This window comes from Quercus robur, chromosome 6 (genome assembly GCF_932294415.1).
Source record: "Quercus robur chromosome 6, dhQueRobu3.1, whole genome shotgun sequence".
Lineage (NCBI taxonomy): Eukaryota > Viridiplantae > Streptophyta > Magnoliopsida > Fagales > Fagaceae > Quercus > Quercus robur.
The window spans coordinates 54,505,937-54,524,936 of NC_065539.1; the positions used below are offsets into that span (position 1 = coordinate 54,505,937).

The following is a 19,000-nucleotide window of genomic DNA, read 5'->3' on the forward strand; positions in this document are numbered from 1 at the left end:
ATAAAATGAATAAGAAATTGATATTTTCTATGTTCACTTAAAGATGTTATTAAAAGTGGGAAAAATCATGAGTCCCACATTGGAAAGGAAAAAGATAATATATGAGTTTATAGTTCATGAGTTGGACATTGGGTTGAACTTTTGGCATATGTGGACTGGGCCTACTTGTCCAAATAATAATATTTTATTATTTTAATTTTTGAGTCAGTTAATCTGTGCACAGTAGTTATCACTGAAACAGAGTGTCTATTCAGTAACGTATAATTTTTCATTGTCCCTCATTCATAAAAACAACTTTTGAAGAAAAACTCTCACAATGAGAATATTTTTGTGCATTCATTTTGTGTCAAAGAGAGAGAAAGAGACATTGAGTAGTTCGTAGAGCACAAACTTGTGTGCTTCGTTTTCGTGTTGTAGATCATTTTATCTTAGGAGGCAAACATCCATGAGTCTCAAAGCACCACAATGATTGTGTGAGAGGCGAAATCTGCTTTAAAGAGATTGTGTCAAACACAAGACTTGATTTGATTCATTCATCCTTCATGCATTTCTGTGAGTTTTTAATTATTTGCAGATTTCTTCATAAATATATTCAATATTTGTTTATTGCTCTTGTCAATCATATCTATTTGTGTTATTGCTTATATTTAGATATGTGTGTTGCTCCTTTTGCTTTATCACAAAAGTAAATTGTTGAAATATATCCAACAATCTTAAAGCAAATTTCATACATTTTAATTTATTTTTGTGATTTATGGTGGAAGGAATTTTGTGTTTGTTGAAAAACGCTAAATCAGCAACTGTATACCCCTGTGTAGAACTTGGAAATACTGAGTTAGTGTTTATCCGGTGAAAATGGCCAAATACCACCATTTTGTAAAATTTGTAGCAAAAAAGCATTGTTTCAGAACTAAATGGGAATCTACCACTTTTTATGTACTCGAGCTCACTAAACTCGAGTTCTAAATGGTACTCGAGTTTACTAAACTCGAGTTCCTAATTTCATTCCACCGCGGCGTTGCTAACCAGGAATTTGTGCAATTAAAAAAAATAATGTAGTACTCGATCTTGGTCAACTCGAGTACCATGCTCGAGTTCTTTGTAAATAAAATGGTGGTTATTTTTTTTCTACAGTACTCGAGCTTGGTAAACTCAAGTTCCTTATAACTTTTTTTTTTTTGGGATAATCGACAAATAAACATAAACTTAAAAATAAGTAGTTTTGTTATGTTTTTAGGGAAATCGAGCATGGTAAACTCAAGTTCCTTATAATATTTATTTATTTATTTTTATTTTTTATGATCAACAAATAAACATAAACTTAAAAATAAGTAGTCTTGTTTTATGTTCTTATGGAACTCGAGCTTGGTAAACTCGAGTTCCTTATAACTTTTTTTTTTTTTTGGGATAATCGACAAATAAACATAAACTTAAAAATAAGTAGTTTTTTTTTTTTTTTTTTTTTTTTTTTTTTTTTTTTACGTTTTTATTTATTTAAATAGAAGCATTGTAAAATATAGAGATTTTAATTTCAAAACATGAATTTTTAGGCCACTCATACCCCTTGTTCATTCATTTTTAACACACTCATCAATTTCTTACTTCTCGGAAGCGTTATGGTCAAATTGGTTAAAATATTGGGGTTAAATAAAAATCTCACTCCATTTTTAGCTATGGGCACAGCGAAAGAAGTTTAAGTGACATATTGTTACTTTATCAATCTTGTTTGAAATTACTGCATGGTCAAATGGTTGATAAGTATTGCAGAAAGAGTGGACCACTCGAATATAAAGAAGAACTTAAGCTTTACCACATCTGGATATGTAAGTTCTTCACTTGCAGTGTTTCTAAGAGGAATGTGAACCATTTTTTTTATGTATATCTAAATGTTTGGCTGATGATGTGAAAGTCGCTTTGGCAACTTTTTTTCTTGGCAAGTTGTAGCACCCCATGTTTAGATATTGCTCACTGTTTTTGTCACGACCCAAACCTGTACTTCAGAGTTTAGAGCATGACCGGCATGTTAATATTAAGTTTATCTCAATACTAACACGAAACAACCTAAACTGAAGGTACTTATCAAGAATTATTTCTTGAATTCCTGGTTATTTTCTTGCATAAAGCCATAATATACAAAAAAAAGTTAGGGCCTGTTTAATAGGAGAATTTTTGTTTTTGTTTTCAAAATAGTATGAAATCAATTTTTTAAAAATTGAAATTAAAACTAGTTTTAAGATAATAATTTTTACTTTATATGTGTGTAGGGATAAGGGCTCAAAATCATATATTGGGCCTTGGGCTTGGTCCGAGGACGTTGAATGGTCCGAGAAGGGACAAATAGTTACTAGGAATTTCAATTTAAAGTCTCATGAGTAAGGAATAAATAGAAGGTGGTCTGAGGAAGAACTCTTCCTCAAATATGGTGAATGCAGCTTAAGTACGTATTCCAGCAATTAGAATGACCCTCCAAGAAGCTCTAATGATAGGGACGTGCCTCATGAACATACAAGAAAGAAGGAAACCCAAAAATATCTAAGGGAAAGCTGTTACCACCGTATTAAATGCACTGCAGCTACTTTTCTAGCCCATTTATGTGGAGAAAACCTCTAAACAGTACTACCTTGGCCATCACAACTCACAAAAAGTCAAAGAGGGTGTCAAATGGGATAGGTACTCAAGTAAGGACTCAAATGATCAACAAGTGTTGGATTAAGATGGTCTAAGGGGAGTTATATAATGTGAGAGACCCTCTGTCATGCCCCAAACCCCAAAGGGTCCAAAGCATGAGAGAGACGTCTCAAGTACCTGTAAATTTTTCCTTTTTGACAATTCAATCCACATAATTCCTATCAAGTGCCAACAACAAGAATTATCATAATAACCCCATAGAATATACTCTCAGAGTAAGTCAGAACTCTAAACATTAATTACAAGGACCATTGGCCACAAAAGAATAGAGGTCTGAATAAAACAATTACATAACAACAGCTTGTCCCATCAGTGGAAATACAGTTATAACCACTATAATATATAAAAAAATGAGTCAAGCGTAGTCTAAGATGTACACCATCTAATATATTCATTACAAAAATTTAGCCTCCATCAGTAGTTAGTCTAACTACTATTAGCCACCAAAAAGCTGTCTTAAAAGATTGTTGCCTCCTCTGAAAAGTTTATAAAAATAATGGAGTGAGACAGAGCCCAATATGTAGCACATTAATGGGGGTGGGGGAAATGCAAGTTTCATCTCCAATAATAATAATATTACAAGAATGATTACATAATGAAGCACAAAGTTTCTCAAAGTAAATACCTTGAAACTATATACTATAATTTGTGAGCATCAACAATATAATTTCTAAAACCATAATATCTAACATAAGATAAATTATCACAAATCTACCACACTACCACATAAACCGGTCAGGGGATCCACCCATTCACAATTGGCATGATATTATCCTCTCTGGTATGTAGACTCTTGGCCCCATGGACAGCAGCCTTACCCATACCCTCAAGGTTTTTCTCTCTCCCCATGGGTAACAGAGAGAGCACGTCAAATAGGACCTCTCTTGCATGTGGTCTCTTGGCCCCATGGACAGTAGCCTCACCCACACACAATTAAGGAACCTCTTCCCCCCATGGACAGTAGGGAAGAACGAGTCATCTAAAGTGAAAGGGCACTGATTTAAATTTGATTCCATTGTCACAAAGACTACGAAAACCAAATCGGGTGATCACCGGGAAATCACACATGGCATAGGGCTAAAATCACATAAACTCATAAGTTACCTTACTTTGAAACACATAGTTCATATCCAAGTAGTTTCAGAAAACCTTAAATAATCTAACTTCTACAAAGTTTGTAAGGTTTTCAAACTTCATTCTTGTCAAAAGATTTTCTAACAATTTCTCAAATAATACAAGACAAGATAAGCATCTTTAAATTTTTCAATACACCATAAAATCAATGATTTTCTTATCAAAGATTAAATAAAAGATGCTCATTTTTCCATATCAACAATTCATGCATTTCCCCAAATGCAATACCAAATATGATGCATTTTTCATTTATAGTAAGGGTCACAACACAATACTTTTAAGAAAGCATATATCCATATATATCATTTTCCAAAATGTGTTTGACTCAAAAACAACATTTATAAGACATGGTTATTTTCCAAAAATATCCATTAAAAAGCTACTTATCTCGCAACCGCAAAATCCTAATTCTCCAAACTCCAAGGGGAGACTAGCTAGAACCTAAACAATGTCAAGCAAATCTATCACAATGAGCACAAAGCTTGAAATTGTATCTAACTACAAATTAGGAATTGCCAAGTTAGAACTCAATTAGGCAAGCCTAGTATTCAACCTCACATGTAATGTATTCTACTTCCAAAATTTCTCAAAACACTTTAATTTGCAAGGCATGGACTCCCATTTATACTCATAAATCTTTCAAGGTGTCATATCTAACATCAAAACCTCCACACTTTACAAGTGCTTCCCACAAGATTTTTTTTATAACATCATCAAGTGACCCATGACACCAAAATCATAATTTTCTCCAAGACAACAATTTAAATCTTTAACTAGTTCCAAATAATCAATAAAAAAATTATATTCATCATCTATCACATGTTATAACTCAAAACTTCTAAATTTTCACCATAACAAGCCTTAGATAGCCATCATTGTAAAAATTATGAACTCACTCATCAAATACATCCACCAAGACCAAAACCCATACATATAAACACATGAATATCATTTCCAAAGCTCTTAAATCACATGAATAACATTATTAAAGCTTGGGTAAAATAACCTCAAACAAGAACATAATACCCATAAAAAAAAGATTTGAACTTTTACCTCAAATAAAATGATAAAGATGCTTTGGAGTTCCTAAGTATTTTTCTGGTGATCTTGCCGGAAAAATAATGGTGAGATGGTGTGGTTTGGAGTGGAGGCCGGCGGGTGAGTGTGTGCGTGTCTCAGTAAAATGAAAAGAGAGAAAATGAAAGAAAGAAAAGAGAGAGCCGGCCAAAAGAGAGAAGAGATGTGGGTGAAATTGAGTGGATGAGAATGATGGGTAGTGGGGTTAGGTGGGGGCACACGTGGTCCACAAAAAAATGTTGACTTTACATTTTTTTTTTTTTTTAAAACTGACAGGATGTTACACCCTCCATGAGAAAGGGATCAGAAAATTCATCAGAGAAAGTACTGTAGTAATCTAAAGTGTATTTGTACCCAATTGTGATCAACTTATAAAAAGGAGACCTCCACGAACTATAAGTCTATTGATATCAGGATCTCTTATTGGTGTTTGATTGTCATTTAATTCAGTATTAACCATTGTCCAACTCACCAAGGTTTAGTTTTTTGACCCACTTTCTACAAATTCATTGTACTGAGCTCACTGGGCCAAGACCCTACAACTTGGGCTTGGGCTGTGAAACGGGTCCTTACAATGTGTTTGGTTCCTACTTTTAAGAATAATTTTCAAAATACTGAAAACAAAAATAAAATGTTTGGGAAACCATTTCTATTTTTGATATTTTTAAAAAAAAGTTATAAAAAATAACATGTAGAATATGTAGATTACTTTATTTATTTATTTATTTTTTATATAATGATAAGAGATTAGAGCTTATGTATCTTTTTTTTATATAATAATGATTAGTTTCAAATTTAAAGTGTGATTTTTTTTTTTTTTTTTTTTTTTTTTTTTGTGATAAAGATAAACTCCTTAATTTAAGAGATAAAAGAATTTGGACAAATTTGTGAGATCCATTGTTTTCAATTTATTTGCAACTATACTATAAGGACCCGTTTCATAGCCCAAGCCCAAGATGTATGATCCTGGCCCAATGAGCCTAGTACAATGAATTTATAGAAAGTGGGTCTCTTACATTATATAGCTCCTCGTGAACCATCTTGATCCTACACTTGTTGATCAATTTGAACCTTCACTTGAGTATCTGTCCCATCAAACACCCTCTCTGGTTTTCTGTGAGTTGTGGTAGCCAAGGCAACATTGTTCAAGGGTCTCCTCAACATAAATGCAGCCAGGAAAGTAGCTGTAGTGCATTCAATGCGGTCATAGCAGCTTTCCCTAAGATATTTCTGAGGTCCCATCATCCTTGGACTTTCATGATACACATTTTTATCACTGGAGCTTCTTGGAAGGTCATTGTGATTGTTGGAATACGTATTTGAGACATATTTATCATATCTGAGGAGATATTTCTCCTCGAACTATCCTCCTATCCGTATTTCGCTCATTGAGTCTTGGGTTTGAACCATTCATTACCATTCACTTGTCCTCGGATTGCTCACGTTCTTGATCAAGGCCCAAGGCCCAATACATGATTTGGGCCCTTAACCCTACATATACCATTAAAAACATTTTCTGCATCTGGAAAATATCCTTTTACCTGCTTTCAAAATCTTGTATTGAACTAGAAAAATAGGATACAATTTTCTAAAAGTTTTTTTTAGAGAATATCAACCAAACAATAAATTCAAATGTGGGACCCATTATTTTATGAATTGCAAAACAAAAAACTATATTTAAATATGTAGGGTCACGTTTTTCAGGCCAGGCCCAAGATGCTTGGGACCTTAGACCGGTGAGCTCGGTACAATGAATTTGTAGAGAGTGGGCCAAAGAGCTAGGCTTTAGTGTATGGACAACGGTAATCACGGTGTTCTTCATGGATCGAGTTTACCAGAGGGGATTGCTCCTCGGCACGATCTGGGGAGCTTTTTTTGGTGCCTCTGGTGTGATGGGGGATCTTCGCCCCGCCCTTTTATCTCCTTCCCCTCCCTTTTTATAGTAGTTTTTCTTCTTCTGAATAGGGTTCCTTGAGTAGGCACTTGTCCTATTAGCCTTTCCCTCCAATTGTTGGAAGTGGTTGTAAAGGCAGAAAAGCATGGCTATGTCAGACACAAGGCACTAAATGCAGTCATGGCAGCTTTTCCCTCTGACATTTCCATTTTCTCCGCTGTCCCTTTTTGCTTTAGTACTTTTTTTGTTCCGTGGAATGATTTAGAGTGTCACTACCAGTGGCAGGTTGTCTCCTTTATCCTCGGCTACATCCATGCCGAGGAGGATTCTCCACATCGCCGAGGAGGGGTTTTTCCTCCCCATGGCCAAGGAAGGGTTTTCCTTGGGGTGGGCCCTTGGCCCAACGTAGACATTGACATGGGCCTACTGGTCTTTTACCCCCCACAAAATATTTTTACTAAATAGGCCCTTAATGATTGGATAAGATAAACTACGATCAACTATCACTTAAAAAATCCAAAGTAGTTCTAATTATCATTAAGCAGTTATAATGTTCTCCCTCCATCCCCGTCCTCCAAAGCAACAACTATTTTTGTATGTAGTCTCTATAATAAACGTTGTTTTATGTTTTCAAGATAAAAGTTTGCAATCTACAAATAATGAGGCCACCATTTTGAAGTCCCTTCATATTGACAACCCGGCTGCTAAAATTTATTACGGAGGCTACATCCTAACAGAGTAACATCATCTCTAGAGGTAATAATTTCATGTTGTATGGATCTAAATATATGTTAGAGGTAATAACTTTATGTTGTCTGGATCTAAATATATGTTAGAATGTATCGTGGGAGTTGGATTTGGAAAGTGCCTCCTAAGTTTAGTAAGCCTAGAGTCACATATTTAATTTTAAGTGCATTCTGTGAAAGAGATCCAACATTTAAATCACTGCTTGAAAAGATAGTCCCTAATAGCATATAGAACTAAATTTTCATGGGGCTTTGAGGTTGATAATGAGTTTCATTTCACTCGTAAACATTACAATTGTTATATTATTCTTGTATATTAATCCCCCTTTATAAATATCTCTATATTGTTTAAATTTGCTTGGTTGTGTCAGACATAGCGCTCCCAGTCATAAGTTGCTTTATGAGTTTTAGTACCTATTTGGATACTGCGTCTGCGTTCCACGTCTAGCATTTCACTTTTTTTTTAGAAGAGTGTTAACTGAGTTCCAGTGAGTCTCGTGCACTATTCATGGGACCCACAAATCTCTTTTTTCAAAAAAACTTTCATTAAAAATGGATTCCAAGGCACTATTCATACATTTAAAAATTATTTTGTTACTGTTTTTTCAATTTTCAGTAAAATAAGCGATATCCAAACGGACCCTTAGTTTAATTTCAGTGATTAGTTAAGTGCAAGTAAAACTAGCAAGTGCAAGGGGTTTGGTTTGGGCTGCATTGTATTCATCCAATGTGGTCCAACTTAAACAGCAACTTCGTCCAATGTGTCCTTACTCCTTATACAAAAAGTCTTTGGATTGCTAGAGAATTTGCTTTGAGTATACTGACAAGAAAGAGGAAAGGTGTAGCCATGGTTGATAGGGGTTTCAGATGGTTCAATGACACATTTTTGGAGGTATTTGTGGTTTCATCTTTGAAGGATTTAATGAAGTTAGTTACAAATCCAAAAGAGTTGATGGAGATAGAAATTTTTGGAGAATATTACAATGATTTAATTGTATTCGATTGATAACTGCAAAGATTCATTGTTGTTAGCAACAGGCTTATTTTGCGAAACCGATTAGGAGTGACCATTTTGTAGAAACAAAAACTCAATTTTTCCAAAACTAGGTTGTTTTTCAATATCATCCAAAAAGTTATACGGTTTAGATATTGTATCAAAATAAATTGTTGAGTCAGATTTTGGATGCTTTTGACAATTTTTGAATGATTTATTTGGTTTCCTTCAATAAAATAAATCTGCACTGAACATGGAGTTTATCAACCAATCAAGTAATAATTTTCCAATTACATTGGTACATTCTAGTTTCTTTTTCATCATGCAGTTTTCTGTCTTGATGAAAGTACAATATTAATGCATACAAGTTATTGAGGCTAATCTATAGTTTATATTGAAAGATAATCTATAATTTATATGTTTCTCTATGGGATTTTTTTTTTTTTTTTTTTTTTCATTTTTTGGAGCTAGCCTCATGACACTTCTAGCTGTATAAGTAGTTTACAAATGTGTGGTATTAATGGACAAATATATAAACCTCAAATTGATATGAAAGAAAAATTATGATACTAAACCCCTAAAAAAAAAAAAGTCTCATCACATGCACGAAGTGTGTGTGATGATAAAAATTAGAAGAATCTACATCGATTCATCAACTTTTTCATAATTGCTTTTGTAAAATTTTTTACTTTATGAAACTTTATGAGATTTGCTCAGAGGGGTTTTTTTTTTTTCCTTGATGGGAAATTTTGAATAATAGCATTATCTTTCAATTATCAAAACATTGATCACTGCATTAACAAAATTGTCAAAAAAATGATGATAATTGTGAAGTATTAGTCTCCGAGCATACGCTTATAGAGGCTTTTCTATTTTTTTTTGTAAATATTAATAATTTGAATTCATTATAATTTGGAATTACTACATTTTTCAATTACAAAATATCTAGGGGTGTTATGCATTTGTAGATGAAATATTTTTTTTTTATCACACTCTTAAGTATTTTGTGATTAGAAATAATAGTAATCCTAAATTATAATAAATTTAAATTATTAACTAAAAAAAAGAGAAAAGAAGAAGCTAGTTTATTTATTTTCTGCTAGTGCTACGTGACTGGCATTAAAATTAAAAAAAGATATCTAAAACGAAAGAAACCGGTACCCATAGCCCATAGGCACTTAACATTGACAGAGTCAGAGAGTAGCACGGCGAGAAAGAGAGGGAGAGATGCAGAAGAGATCAGAGCAGGGCAAGTCTGGTGGCGGAGCCTCCGCTCCCACGCCCAAAAGAGGGCGCCCATTCGGCAGTAGCAACAGCAGCGCCGCAGCCGCCGCTGCAGCTGCAGCAGCCGCAGCCGCAGCTGCCGACACGGCGGCTCCGTCAAACCTCCTCGGCCCATCTCTCCACGTCCACAGCTCCTTCGCCGGTCAGTCTTTTTTTCTTTTCTTCCTTCAAAACCCTAGCTAGCTAGCTAGCTCGCTCTTCGCTTAAATTTCACTGATTTACTTTTTGTATACCCTAATACATGAATTATGCTTCAACAAAAATCTTACTTTTTTTAGAACTGAAAAATTATTTACAACTCAATGTGCTTGCGAATGCAATCAATGCATTCTGTTTTAGATTCAAATGTGCTATTCGCTGATGCTCCTCTGTTTATACTCTACAACTTGTAAAATTTACTGTTTCTTAAATGCTATACACTACGAGTGTAGGAGGGTAGGATTAGATGAATGCCAATGCATTCTGTTTTAGGTTGTAGATTTAGTGGCTGATTTGAAGTGGGAATCTCACAGGAACGCGTTGGTGAAAGAGATGTGGATTCTCAAGAATTTGCTTGGAACATTAGGTGTCATAATGATCTCAGAAAGCAAAAAGAGGTTAGGATGGTGAGTTTATGGGAGAATGCTGTTAGGATAAAACAGGTGCTAGCTTTCAGTTTGGGTTTTATTTCTAACCATGACCACCAAGCTAGAGGTAGAGTTTGGGTATGCTAGAATGTGGAAATCATGCGGATTTCTTTAAGGGAAATGTTAATGGTTGCCCTAAGGGCATTAGTATAGGAAGAATTTTTAGGAACTTTTTATGAGAAAAAAAAAAAGTTAATTGATTTTTTTAACAGCTTTTTATATTTCTCATAAAAGTGATATTAAATCTTTCCTAAAATTGCAAATGCCCTAAGGGCATTTGTTAACTGGACCCTTTCTTTAATATTGAAATCTAATCTAGCTTTTCACTGTCGGATCTAGGATAAAAATATTAAGAAAGAGGTTTTATTTATGAATTCTTTTATGGTTGCAATACAAGTACTTAAAGAATGCAACTTTAGGAGTTTTTGTTATTGATCTAGTCTCAAGTTCGGGACAAAGCAATGATTATAATTGGGGATTTCAATGTTACTGAATATGTTATTGAAAAACATGGTGATCAAGACTATGTTGTGAGGTAAAAGAAAGGGCTTCATTTGGGGTGTTAAGGAAGAAGAGAAAGGGCCTCATTGCCGCATGCTTCTCTGAGAGGACTGTATTGTCTAGATTATTAGGGATGTTGTAAGGTTTAGAATTAGTGGTATATGTACTCAAAAACTCCCTGCAGAACAGGGTGTTATGTGTTTTTCCAGGGATGTGAACGGACTGTTGTGGATTTGAAGCTTTTGTGGATGCTGGCCACATAAACATATCCTTTTTCTAATTTATTGAATTTACGGATCATTCTACTTTTTGACATTAGTGTTGTCGATCATCTAGTATACCCCTTATGTACTTGATGCATTTTTATATATCTAATAAAACATAGTACTTATAAATAAATAAAAAAGAACAGTGTTATGTGCTATGTAGAGGATTCATGAATGTATTCTTAGCTAAGCCTGTGTTGAGTTATTCTTGTTTTTGCAGGCATCTGCTGCGTATTGGCTGTTTGTTTTTTAATATATTAGCTACTTATATATCCAAAAATAAAAAATAAAAGTCCATTCTGTGACATCATTTATAACAAGTTCCATCTAAGCTTTTTCTGCCATTCCATTCATGCTTCCACGAACTGTTTGCAATCTTTTCCTGAGATGTTAGAGTAGTGTTGTGTTCTTCATCTGTTACTGATACATTCCCCTTATTTTTTGCAAAAAATTCTGTTTTGCTTCTTAAACTAGTTGGGAATTTGGGATTGATATTTCTGATGTGGTCTGCTACATCTCTTCATTTTATTCACTCCACTTATGCACTACTGGCCCTCCAAGATGTTTGGGAAAATATGTTGTCAATATTCTCTATCCTAGATTGTTTGACTGTTAAACTCTTTCTAGATCAAAACAATAAGAGGATAGTTCTAGCTATTCAAAGTGGACTAAAGAGTGAGCTGACCTGGGCATTAAATACTCTCACATTGCTCTCTTTCAAAGAAAAGGAAGACATGCGCAAAGATGCAACCCCTCTTGCAAAAATACCTGGGTTGCTGGATGCTCTTCTCCAAGTGGTATGCGTTTTTATTCATCTATCCTGTTTTAAATTTTGTCACTATGGTATAATTACTCACTGCATTCAAGATTGAGACAGATTGATGACTGGCGTGATATAGCACTTTCGAAAGAACCCATAAGGACACCGAGGGTCAGAACACTAGGGGCAAATTCTCTTGTAACAGGATTTGGGAATGAGTATGAGGTGTTAGGCTCAAATGGCACTCTCCTGTATCCTGGGTAGGCTCAACATATATAATTTATTCCTGTTATCCAAATGTTGAGCATTAAATTCACTTTGACTAATTGGGACCTAATTATGGGGTAGTATTCATATGGCAGCCTGGGATCTGGTTCTTCTGTTACAGAAGCAGTAGTGCAGAAAAATATGTCCAAATCTCGTTCTTCGGATTGGTGGTTTGATGAAGATGGTTTATTTAATCTAGATGAAGAAGGGCGAGCAGAAAAACAGCAGTGTGCTGTTGCTGCTTCAAATATAATCCGGAACTTCTCTTTCATGCCAGACAATGAAGTCATTATGGCCCAGCATCGGCATTGTTTGGAAACAGTGTTCCAGTGCATAGAAGATCATGTCAAAGGTGAGGCATTTTGTTGTAGAAAGCTTAAAGATTTCTTTTATGTCATCAGTTATGAGTACATATTATCTCATCTAAGATGAGAAGTATAATTGATTTTAAAATTATACTTAAAAGTATAAGTGTATAATATCATGATATTGCTTTTAAGTATTCTAGATATTTCCTGGAATGTTTTGGTAAAAAAAAAAAAAAACTCTCTTAATGTTTCTGCCTTCTTGTTTTGTTGTATACTGCCTCTAAAAGTCCCCATTTGTAAACAGAGGATGAGGAACTTGTCACAAATGCTCTTGAGACAATTGTAAATTTGGCTCCATTTCTTGATCTTCGAATATTTAGCTCATCAAAGCCATCTTACATCAAAATAACGTAAGAAATCTGATCTGTTTTTTTTTCCTTTAGTTACTGATACTGATTTTCTAACTTCAGGATGATAATTTCATCTATAATTTCCACTAAACAGAGAGAAACGTGCAGTTCAAGCCATAATGGGGATGCTAGGATCTGCAGTCAAATCATGGCACTGTGCGGCTGCTGAATTACTTGGGCGTTTGATAATAAATCCTGATAATGAGCCTTTCCTTCTTCCCTTTGTTTCACAGGTTAATTTTGTTCCACATATAAGTAGATTGAACATATATCATTTATGCACTAAGACTATGAGGGCTGAATGAACACTGCAGATACACAAGCGTTTAATTGATCTTTTGAGCTTGCCAGCATTTGATGCACAAGCGGCTGCTGTTGGTGCACTCTATAACCTTGCTGAAGTTAATATGGACTGCCGATTGAAGCTTGCCAATGAGCGATGGTGACTTTCTTTATATTCTTTCAAATTTCAGTCTTCATAGTTCAAGATTAGTGGCTTCTTCTTGTTTTTTTTTTTTTTTTTTTTTTTTTTTTTTTTTTTTTTTCAAAACAAAATTTTTGTTGCCAAAATTCCGTATTAATTTATATTTACAATTTAACAAAATTCAGGGCAATTGACCGACTGCTGAAAGTGATCAAGGTACCGCATCCTGTTCCAGAAATTTGCAGGAAAGCTGCAATGATACTTGAGAGCCTCGTCTCTGAGCCACAGAACAGGGCATTGCTGCTAGCTTACGAGAATGCCTTTGCAGAGATACTCTTCTCAGATGGCAGATATTCTGATACGTTTGCAAGGATATTGTATGAACTGACATCTAGACCAAGCAACAAAGTGGCAGCTGCTCGTGGTGTATGGGGCATGTAACTGGAAAACCTGACATCATATGGTGATTTGGCCCTAACTTCCAAGGATATTGGATTTGTATTTAGCTATCCATTTGTGGAATTCTAGTGGTTTATATCCCAACTCGAGTATTAAGAAGATTTTTTTTTGGATCAAACTTCAATATCTTATTTGTTGAATTTAGTTAGGATAAAGTTTGGCTATAAATTTGGTTGTAGCTAACGGCTATAACTCCACTGAATATATTTTTATTAAATGTGAATTTTGACAAATTCACTATTGAATTACATTTTCTTATTATATCATTCATGTTTGCAAAATTTTTAGAAGATCAAAAATCATTAGTTGCGTTATTAATCAAACATTTGAATTTCAAGTTTTTGTAGTCTAAAATTATGTATAAAAAATAAGTCTATAAATTGAAGAGTAAATAACATCTAGTTGACACCAAATTTGACATGTGTATTAAGAACACAAAGAACATGTAAATTTATGGTTAGATTTCAAAATATGTAGTTATAGTAAATATTTTTAAATTTAAGTTGTAGCTAATGGTTACAATCAAGTTTGTAACAGTTAAACTTAGTTATGTTTAAATCTAATCTTTTTCAGCATCAGAAACTACCTGCTATGCATCTGTAGTTTGTTTTTCGTTTTAATTTTGATGTAAATGTGAGATGGATATCATTTATTTAAAGTGCTTCCTTGGTTTCTGCTGTTATTGGTCTCTTTTTGGATTGCAGTTTTGTAGATTCTTGAAGATAAAAATGTCGTTGAATCACTTTATGATTTTTTTTTCTATGGTTTTAAGTTATTGGGTCTACAATACTTGGTAACCGAAAACAGAAAATATCAAATCACAAGTCCTAAACCCCAACACACAATTAGTTGGATTCAATACTAAAATGAGTATGACAAAATACCTACTCATAAAAAACGAGTACACACATATATCCAGGCTTTTGTTTTTGTTTTGTTTTTTTGTGGTGTCAGAACTCGGAAAGTAATGAGTATTTCGTGTGTGGCTTATTTCTTGTCCACCATTTCTAAGTTCTAACTACTTCTGTTGTTTTTGTTTTGTTTTTTTGTGGTGTCAGAACTCGGAAAGTAATGAGTATTTCGTGTGTGGCTTATTTCTTGTCCACCATTTCTAAGTTCTAACTACTTCTGTTGGAACTCCATCCAAACCAAAAAAAAAAAAAACTACAGGTGGGGACTATGGTTGAATGAACCAAATTGGTGGGAATTTGGTTGGAAGTTTATGTTGAAGTGGGCCCGTGTGTGGCTTGAATTGCCACAAGCCCAAGTCAAGTCTAAGTCACCTTATTGACCAAATCCTATTTGTAATAGGAAACCTCTTCTGCCGACTTTAATATATATATATATATATATATATATATTGTATTAAGTGCAGCCGTGTGATTTGAGAGAAATTCCAATTAACTTAGTGAGCAGCCGCATGAGAGAAAAATAGAGAAAAGAGAGGCAGCCACTTCTATTCTTATTTTTTTTGTAAGAGAGTGCTAGGGTGTAATTGGGAATTGGGTTTCTTGAGAGTGTTCTTGTGCACTATTGTATTTTCCCTGATAATAGTAAAATCCCTGCAACTCCATGGACGTAGGCAAATTGCCGAACCACGTAAATTTTGTCTTATGCGTGTGATTATTTTCTTTGCCGTGTGTTTTCTCTATTTGTTTTGTTTCTCACAAGTTGGGAATTTTGGTTAAATTCCCTACAACTAGTATCAGAACCTAGGGTTAGGTTTGAGTGGGAGCAATGGCAGAGGAAGCAGGAAAGGCGTCTGGAATAGAAAAGTTCGATGGCACAGACTTTGGATTTTGGAGGATGCAAATCGAGGATTACCTTTATGGGAGGAAGTTGCATCTACCGCTTCTAGGGGAAAAACCTGAGGCTATGAAGGCTGAGGAATGGGCTCTTCTTGACAGACAGGTTTTGGGAGTTATTAGGTTAACTCTGCCTAAGTCTGTTGCACACAATGTTATAAAGGAGAAGACCACAGCAGATCTGATGAAGGCTTTGTCTGGTATGTATGAAAAGCCATCAGCAAACAATAAGGTGCACTTGATGAAGAAACTATTCAATTTGAAGATGGCAGAGAATGCATCAGTAGCACAACATCTGAATGAATTTAACACTATCACAAATCAATTGTCGTCTGTAGAAATTGATTTTGATGATGAGATCCGTGCACTGATCGTTTTGGCTTCTTTGCCAAACAGTTGGGAGGCAATGAGGATGGCAGTAAGCAATTCTACAGGAAAAGAAAAGCTCAAGTACAATGATATACGAGATTTAATTCTGGTTGAGGAGATTCGCCGAAGAGATGCAGGCGAAACCTCAGGATCTGGTTTTGCCCTAAACCTTGAGACAAGAGGTAGAGGTAATGACAGAAATTCAAACCGGGGCAGATCAAAATCCAAAAATTCTAATCAGAACAGAAGTAAATCTAGATCAGGCCAACAAGTACAATGTTGGAACTGTGGGAAAATAGGTCACTTTAGGAATCAATGCAAAAGTCCTAAGAAGAAGAATTGATATGATTCTGCTAATACTGTAACAGAAGAGGTACAGGATGCATTACTTCTTGCAGTAGACAGTCCACTTGATGATTGGGTTTTGGATTCAAGAGTTTCGTTTCATACCACTCCACACCGAGAAATCATACAGAATTATGTTGCAGGTGATTTTGGTAAGGTGTATTTGGCTAATGGTTCAGCCTTGGATGTTGTTGGTATGGGAGACGTCCAGATATTGTTGCCCAATGGATCTGTTTGGATAATGGAAAAGGTTCGACATATTCCTGACCTAAGGAGGAATCTAATTTCTGTTGGACAACTTGATGATGAAGGACATGCAATACTATTTGTTGGTGGTACTTGGAAGGTTACAAAGGGAGTTAGGGTATTGGCTCGTGGAAAGAAGACTGGTACTCTGTACATGACCTCAAGTCCAAGAGACACAATTGCAGTTGCTGATGCAAGTATTGATACAAGCCTATGGCACCGCAGACTTGGTCATATGAGTGAGAAAGGGATGAAGATGCTGCTGTCAAAAGGAAAACTACCAGAATTGAAGTCCATTGATTTTGACATGTGTGAAAGTTGCATCTTAGGAAAGCAGAAAAAAGTGAGCTTCTTGAAAACTGGCAGGACATCGAAGGCTGAAAAATTGGAGTTAGTACACACTGATTTGTGGGGGCCTTCTTCGGTTGCATCCCTTGGAGGTTCTAGGTACTACATTACTTTCATTGATAACTCAAGCAGAAAGGTATGAGTTTATTTTCTGAAAAATAAATCTGATGTATTTGAAACTTTTAAGAAATGGAAGGCCATGGTTGAGACAGAAACAGGTTTGAAAGTAAAATGTTTGAGGTTAGATAATGGAGGAGAGTACATAAATGGAAGGTTCAGTAAGTATTGTGATGCACAGGGAATTAGGATGGAGAAGACCATTCTTGGGACACCACAGTAGAATGGTGTGGCTGAGCGCATGAACAGAACTCTTAATGAGCATGCTAAGAGTATGAGGTTGCATGCTGGACTACCAAAAACTTTCTGGGCTGATGCTGTTAGCACTGCAGCTTACCTGATAAACCGAGGACCTTCAATTCCCATGGATTTCAGACTTCCTAAGGAGGTTTGGAGCGGTAAAGAGGTAAAGTTTTCACACTTAAAAGTTTTTGGTTGTGTTTCTTATGTTCATATTGATTCTGATACTCGTAGTAAACTTGATGCAAAGTCTAAAATATGTTTTTTCATTGGCTATGGTGATGAGAAATTTGGCTATAGGTTTTGGGATGAACAAAATAGGAAAATCATCAGAAGTAGAAATGTGATATTTAATGAACATGTTATGTATAAGGACAAGTCAACTGTAGTGTCAGATGTTACAGAGATAGATCAGAAAAAATCTGAGTTTGTCAACTTAGATGAATTGACTGAAGGTACTGTCCAGAAAAGGGGTGAAGAAGATAAGGAGAATGTAAATTCACAGGTAGATCTGAGTACACCTGTAGCTGAAGTCCGCAGATCTTCCAAAAACATTAGACCTCCACAGCGTTATTCACCCACTCTAAATTATCTCCTGTTGACTAATGGTGGTGAGCCAGAGTGTTATGATGAAGCCTTGCAAGATGAGAATTCAAGCAAGTGGGAGTTAGCCATGAAGGATGAGATGGATTCCTTGTTGGGGAATCAGACATGGGAACTGACTGAATTGCCAGTAGGAAAGAAGGCTTTGCACAACAAGTGGGTATACAAAATAAAGAATGAGCATGATGGTAGCAAACGTTACAAGGCCAGATTAGTTGTTAAAGGGTTCCAGCAGAAGGAAGGCATTGACTACACAGAGATATTTTCTCCAGTTGTGAAGATGTCAACAATCAGACTGGTACTAGGAATGGTGGTTGCAGAAAACTTACATCTTGAGCAGTTAGATGTGAAGACAGCATTCCTTCATGGTGACTTGGAGGAAGACCTTTACATGATTCAGCCAGAAGGGTTCATTCCTCAAGGACAAGAGAATTTAGTCTGCAAACTGAGAAAGAGCTTATATGGCCTAAAACAAGCTCCTAGATAGTGGTACAAAAAATTTGACAGTTTTATGCATAGAATTGGGTTCAAGAGATGTGAAACTGATCACTGTTGCTATGTTAAGTCTTTTGACAATTCTTACATCATATTACTGTTGTATGTGGATGATATGCTTATTGCAGGGTCTAGCATTGAGGAGATTAATAATCTGAAGAAGCAATTGTCCAAACAGTTTACAATGAAGGATTTGGGAGCTGCAAAGCAAATCCTTAGTATGAGAATCATTAGAGACAAGGCTAATGGTACATTGAAGCTTTCACAGTTAGAGTATGTGAAGAAAGTTCTCAGCAGGTTCAACATGAATGAAGCTAAACCAATGAGCACATCCTTGGGTAGTCATTTCAAACTAAGCAAAGAACAGTCACCAAAGACAGAAGAAGAAAGGGACCACATGAGCAAGGTGCCCTATGCCTCAGCTATTGGCAGCTTAATGTATGCTATGGTGTGTACAAGGCCAGACGTTGCACATGCAATGGGAGTTGTGAGCAGATTCATGAGTAGGCCTGGAAAGCAGCATTGGGAGGCAGTCAAGTGGATTCTGAAATATCTGAAGGGTTCATCAGATACATGTCTTTGCTTCACAGGTGC

The 19,000-nt window shown here is 35.4% G+C and overlaps 1 protein-coding gene and 1 long non-coding RNA gene across 2 annotated transcripts; one reads left to right on the forward strand and one right to left on the reverse strand.

Moving 5' to 3' along the window:
* Positions 1 to 2,869: 2,869 nt before the first annotated feature.
* On the reverse strand, positions 2,870 to 5,126 carry LOC126689552 (uncharacterized). Its single transcript, XR_007644553.1, has 2 exons — positions 4,876 to 5,126; positions 2,870 to 3,164 (listed from the first exon to the last, which is right to left on the reverse strand). It is a non-coding gene; the product is annotated as an uncharacterized LOC126689552 (long non-coding RNA).
* A 4,548-nt stretch (positions 5,127 to 9,674) lies between these two features.
* LOC126689553 (armadillo repeat-containing protein LFR) lies at positions 9,675 to 14,104 on the forward strand. Its single transcript, XM_050384796.1, has 8 exons — positions 9,675 to 9,959; positions 11,838 to 12,007; positions 12,088 to 12,230; positions 12,333 to 12,589; positions 12,850 to 12,955; positions 13,050 to 13,188; positions 13,270 to 13,397; positions 13,565 to 14,104. The coding sequence occupies exons 1-8, from the start codon at positions 9,761 to 9,763 to the stop codon at positions 13,818 to 13,820; spliced, it is 1,398 nt and encodes a 465-aa protein (XP_050240753.1). The 5' UTR covers positions 9,675 to 9,760; the 3' UTR covers positions 13,821 to 14,104.
* Positions 14,105 to 19,000: the final 4,896 nt, after the last annotated feature.

Coding starts and splice junctions, on each gene's coding strand:
- LOC126689553 (XM_050384796.1), top strand. CDS start 9,761: ATGCAGAAGAGATCAGAGCAGGGCAAGTCTGGTGGCGGAGCCTCCGCT. Junction 12,590..12,849: donor CATAGAAGATCATGTCAAAG/GTGAGGCATTTT, acceptor ATTTGTAAACAG/AGGATGAGGAACTTGTCACA. Junction 13,398..13,564: donor AAGCTTGCCAATGAGCGATG/GTGACTTTCTTT, acceptor AACAAAATTCAG/GGCAATTGACCGACTGCTGA.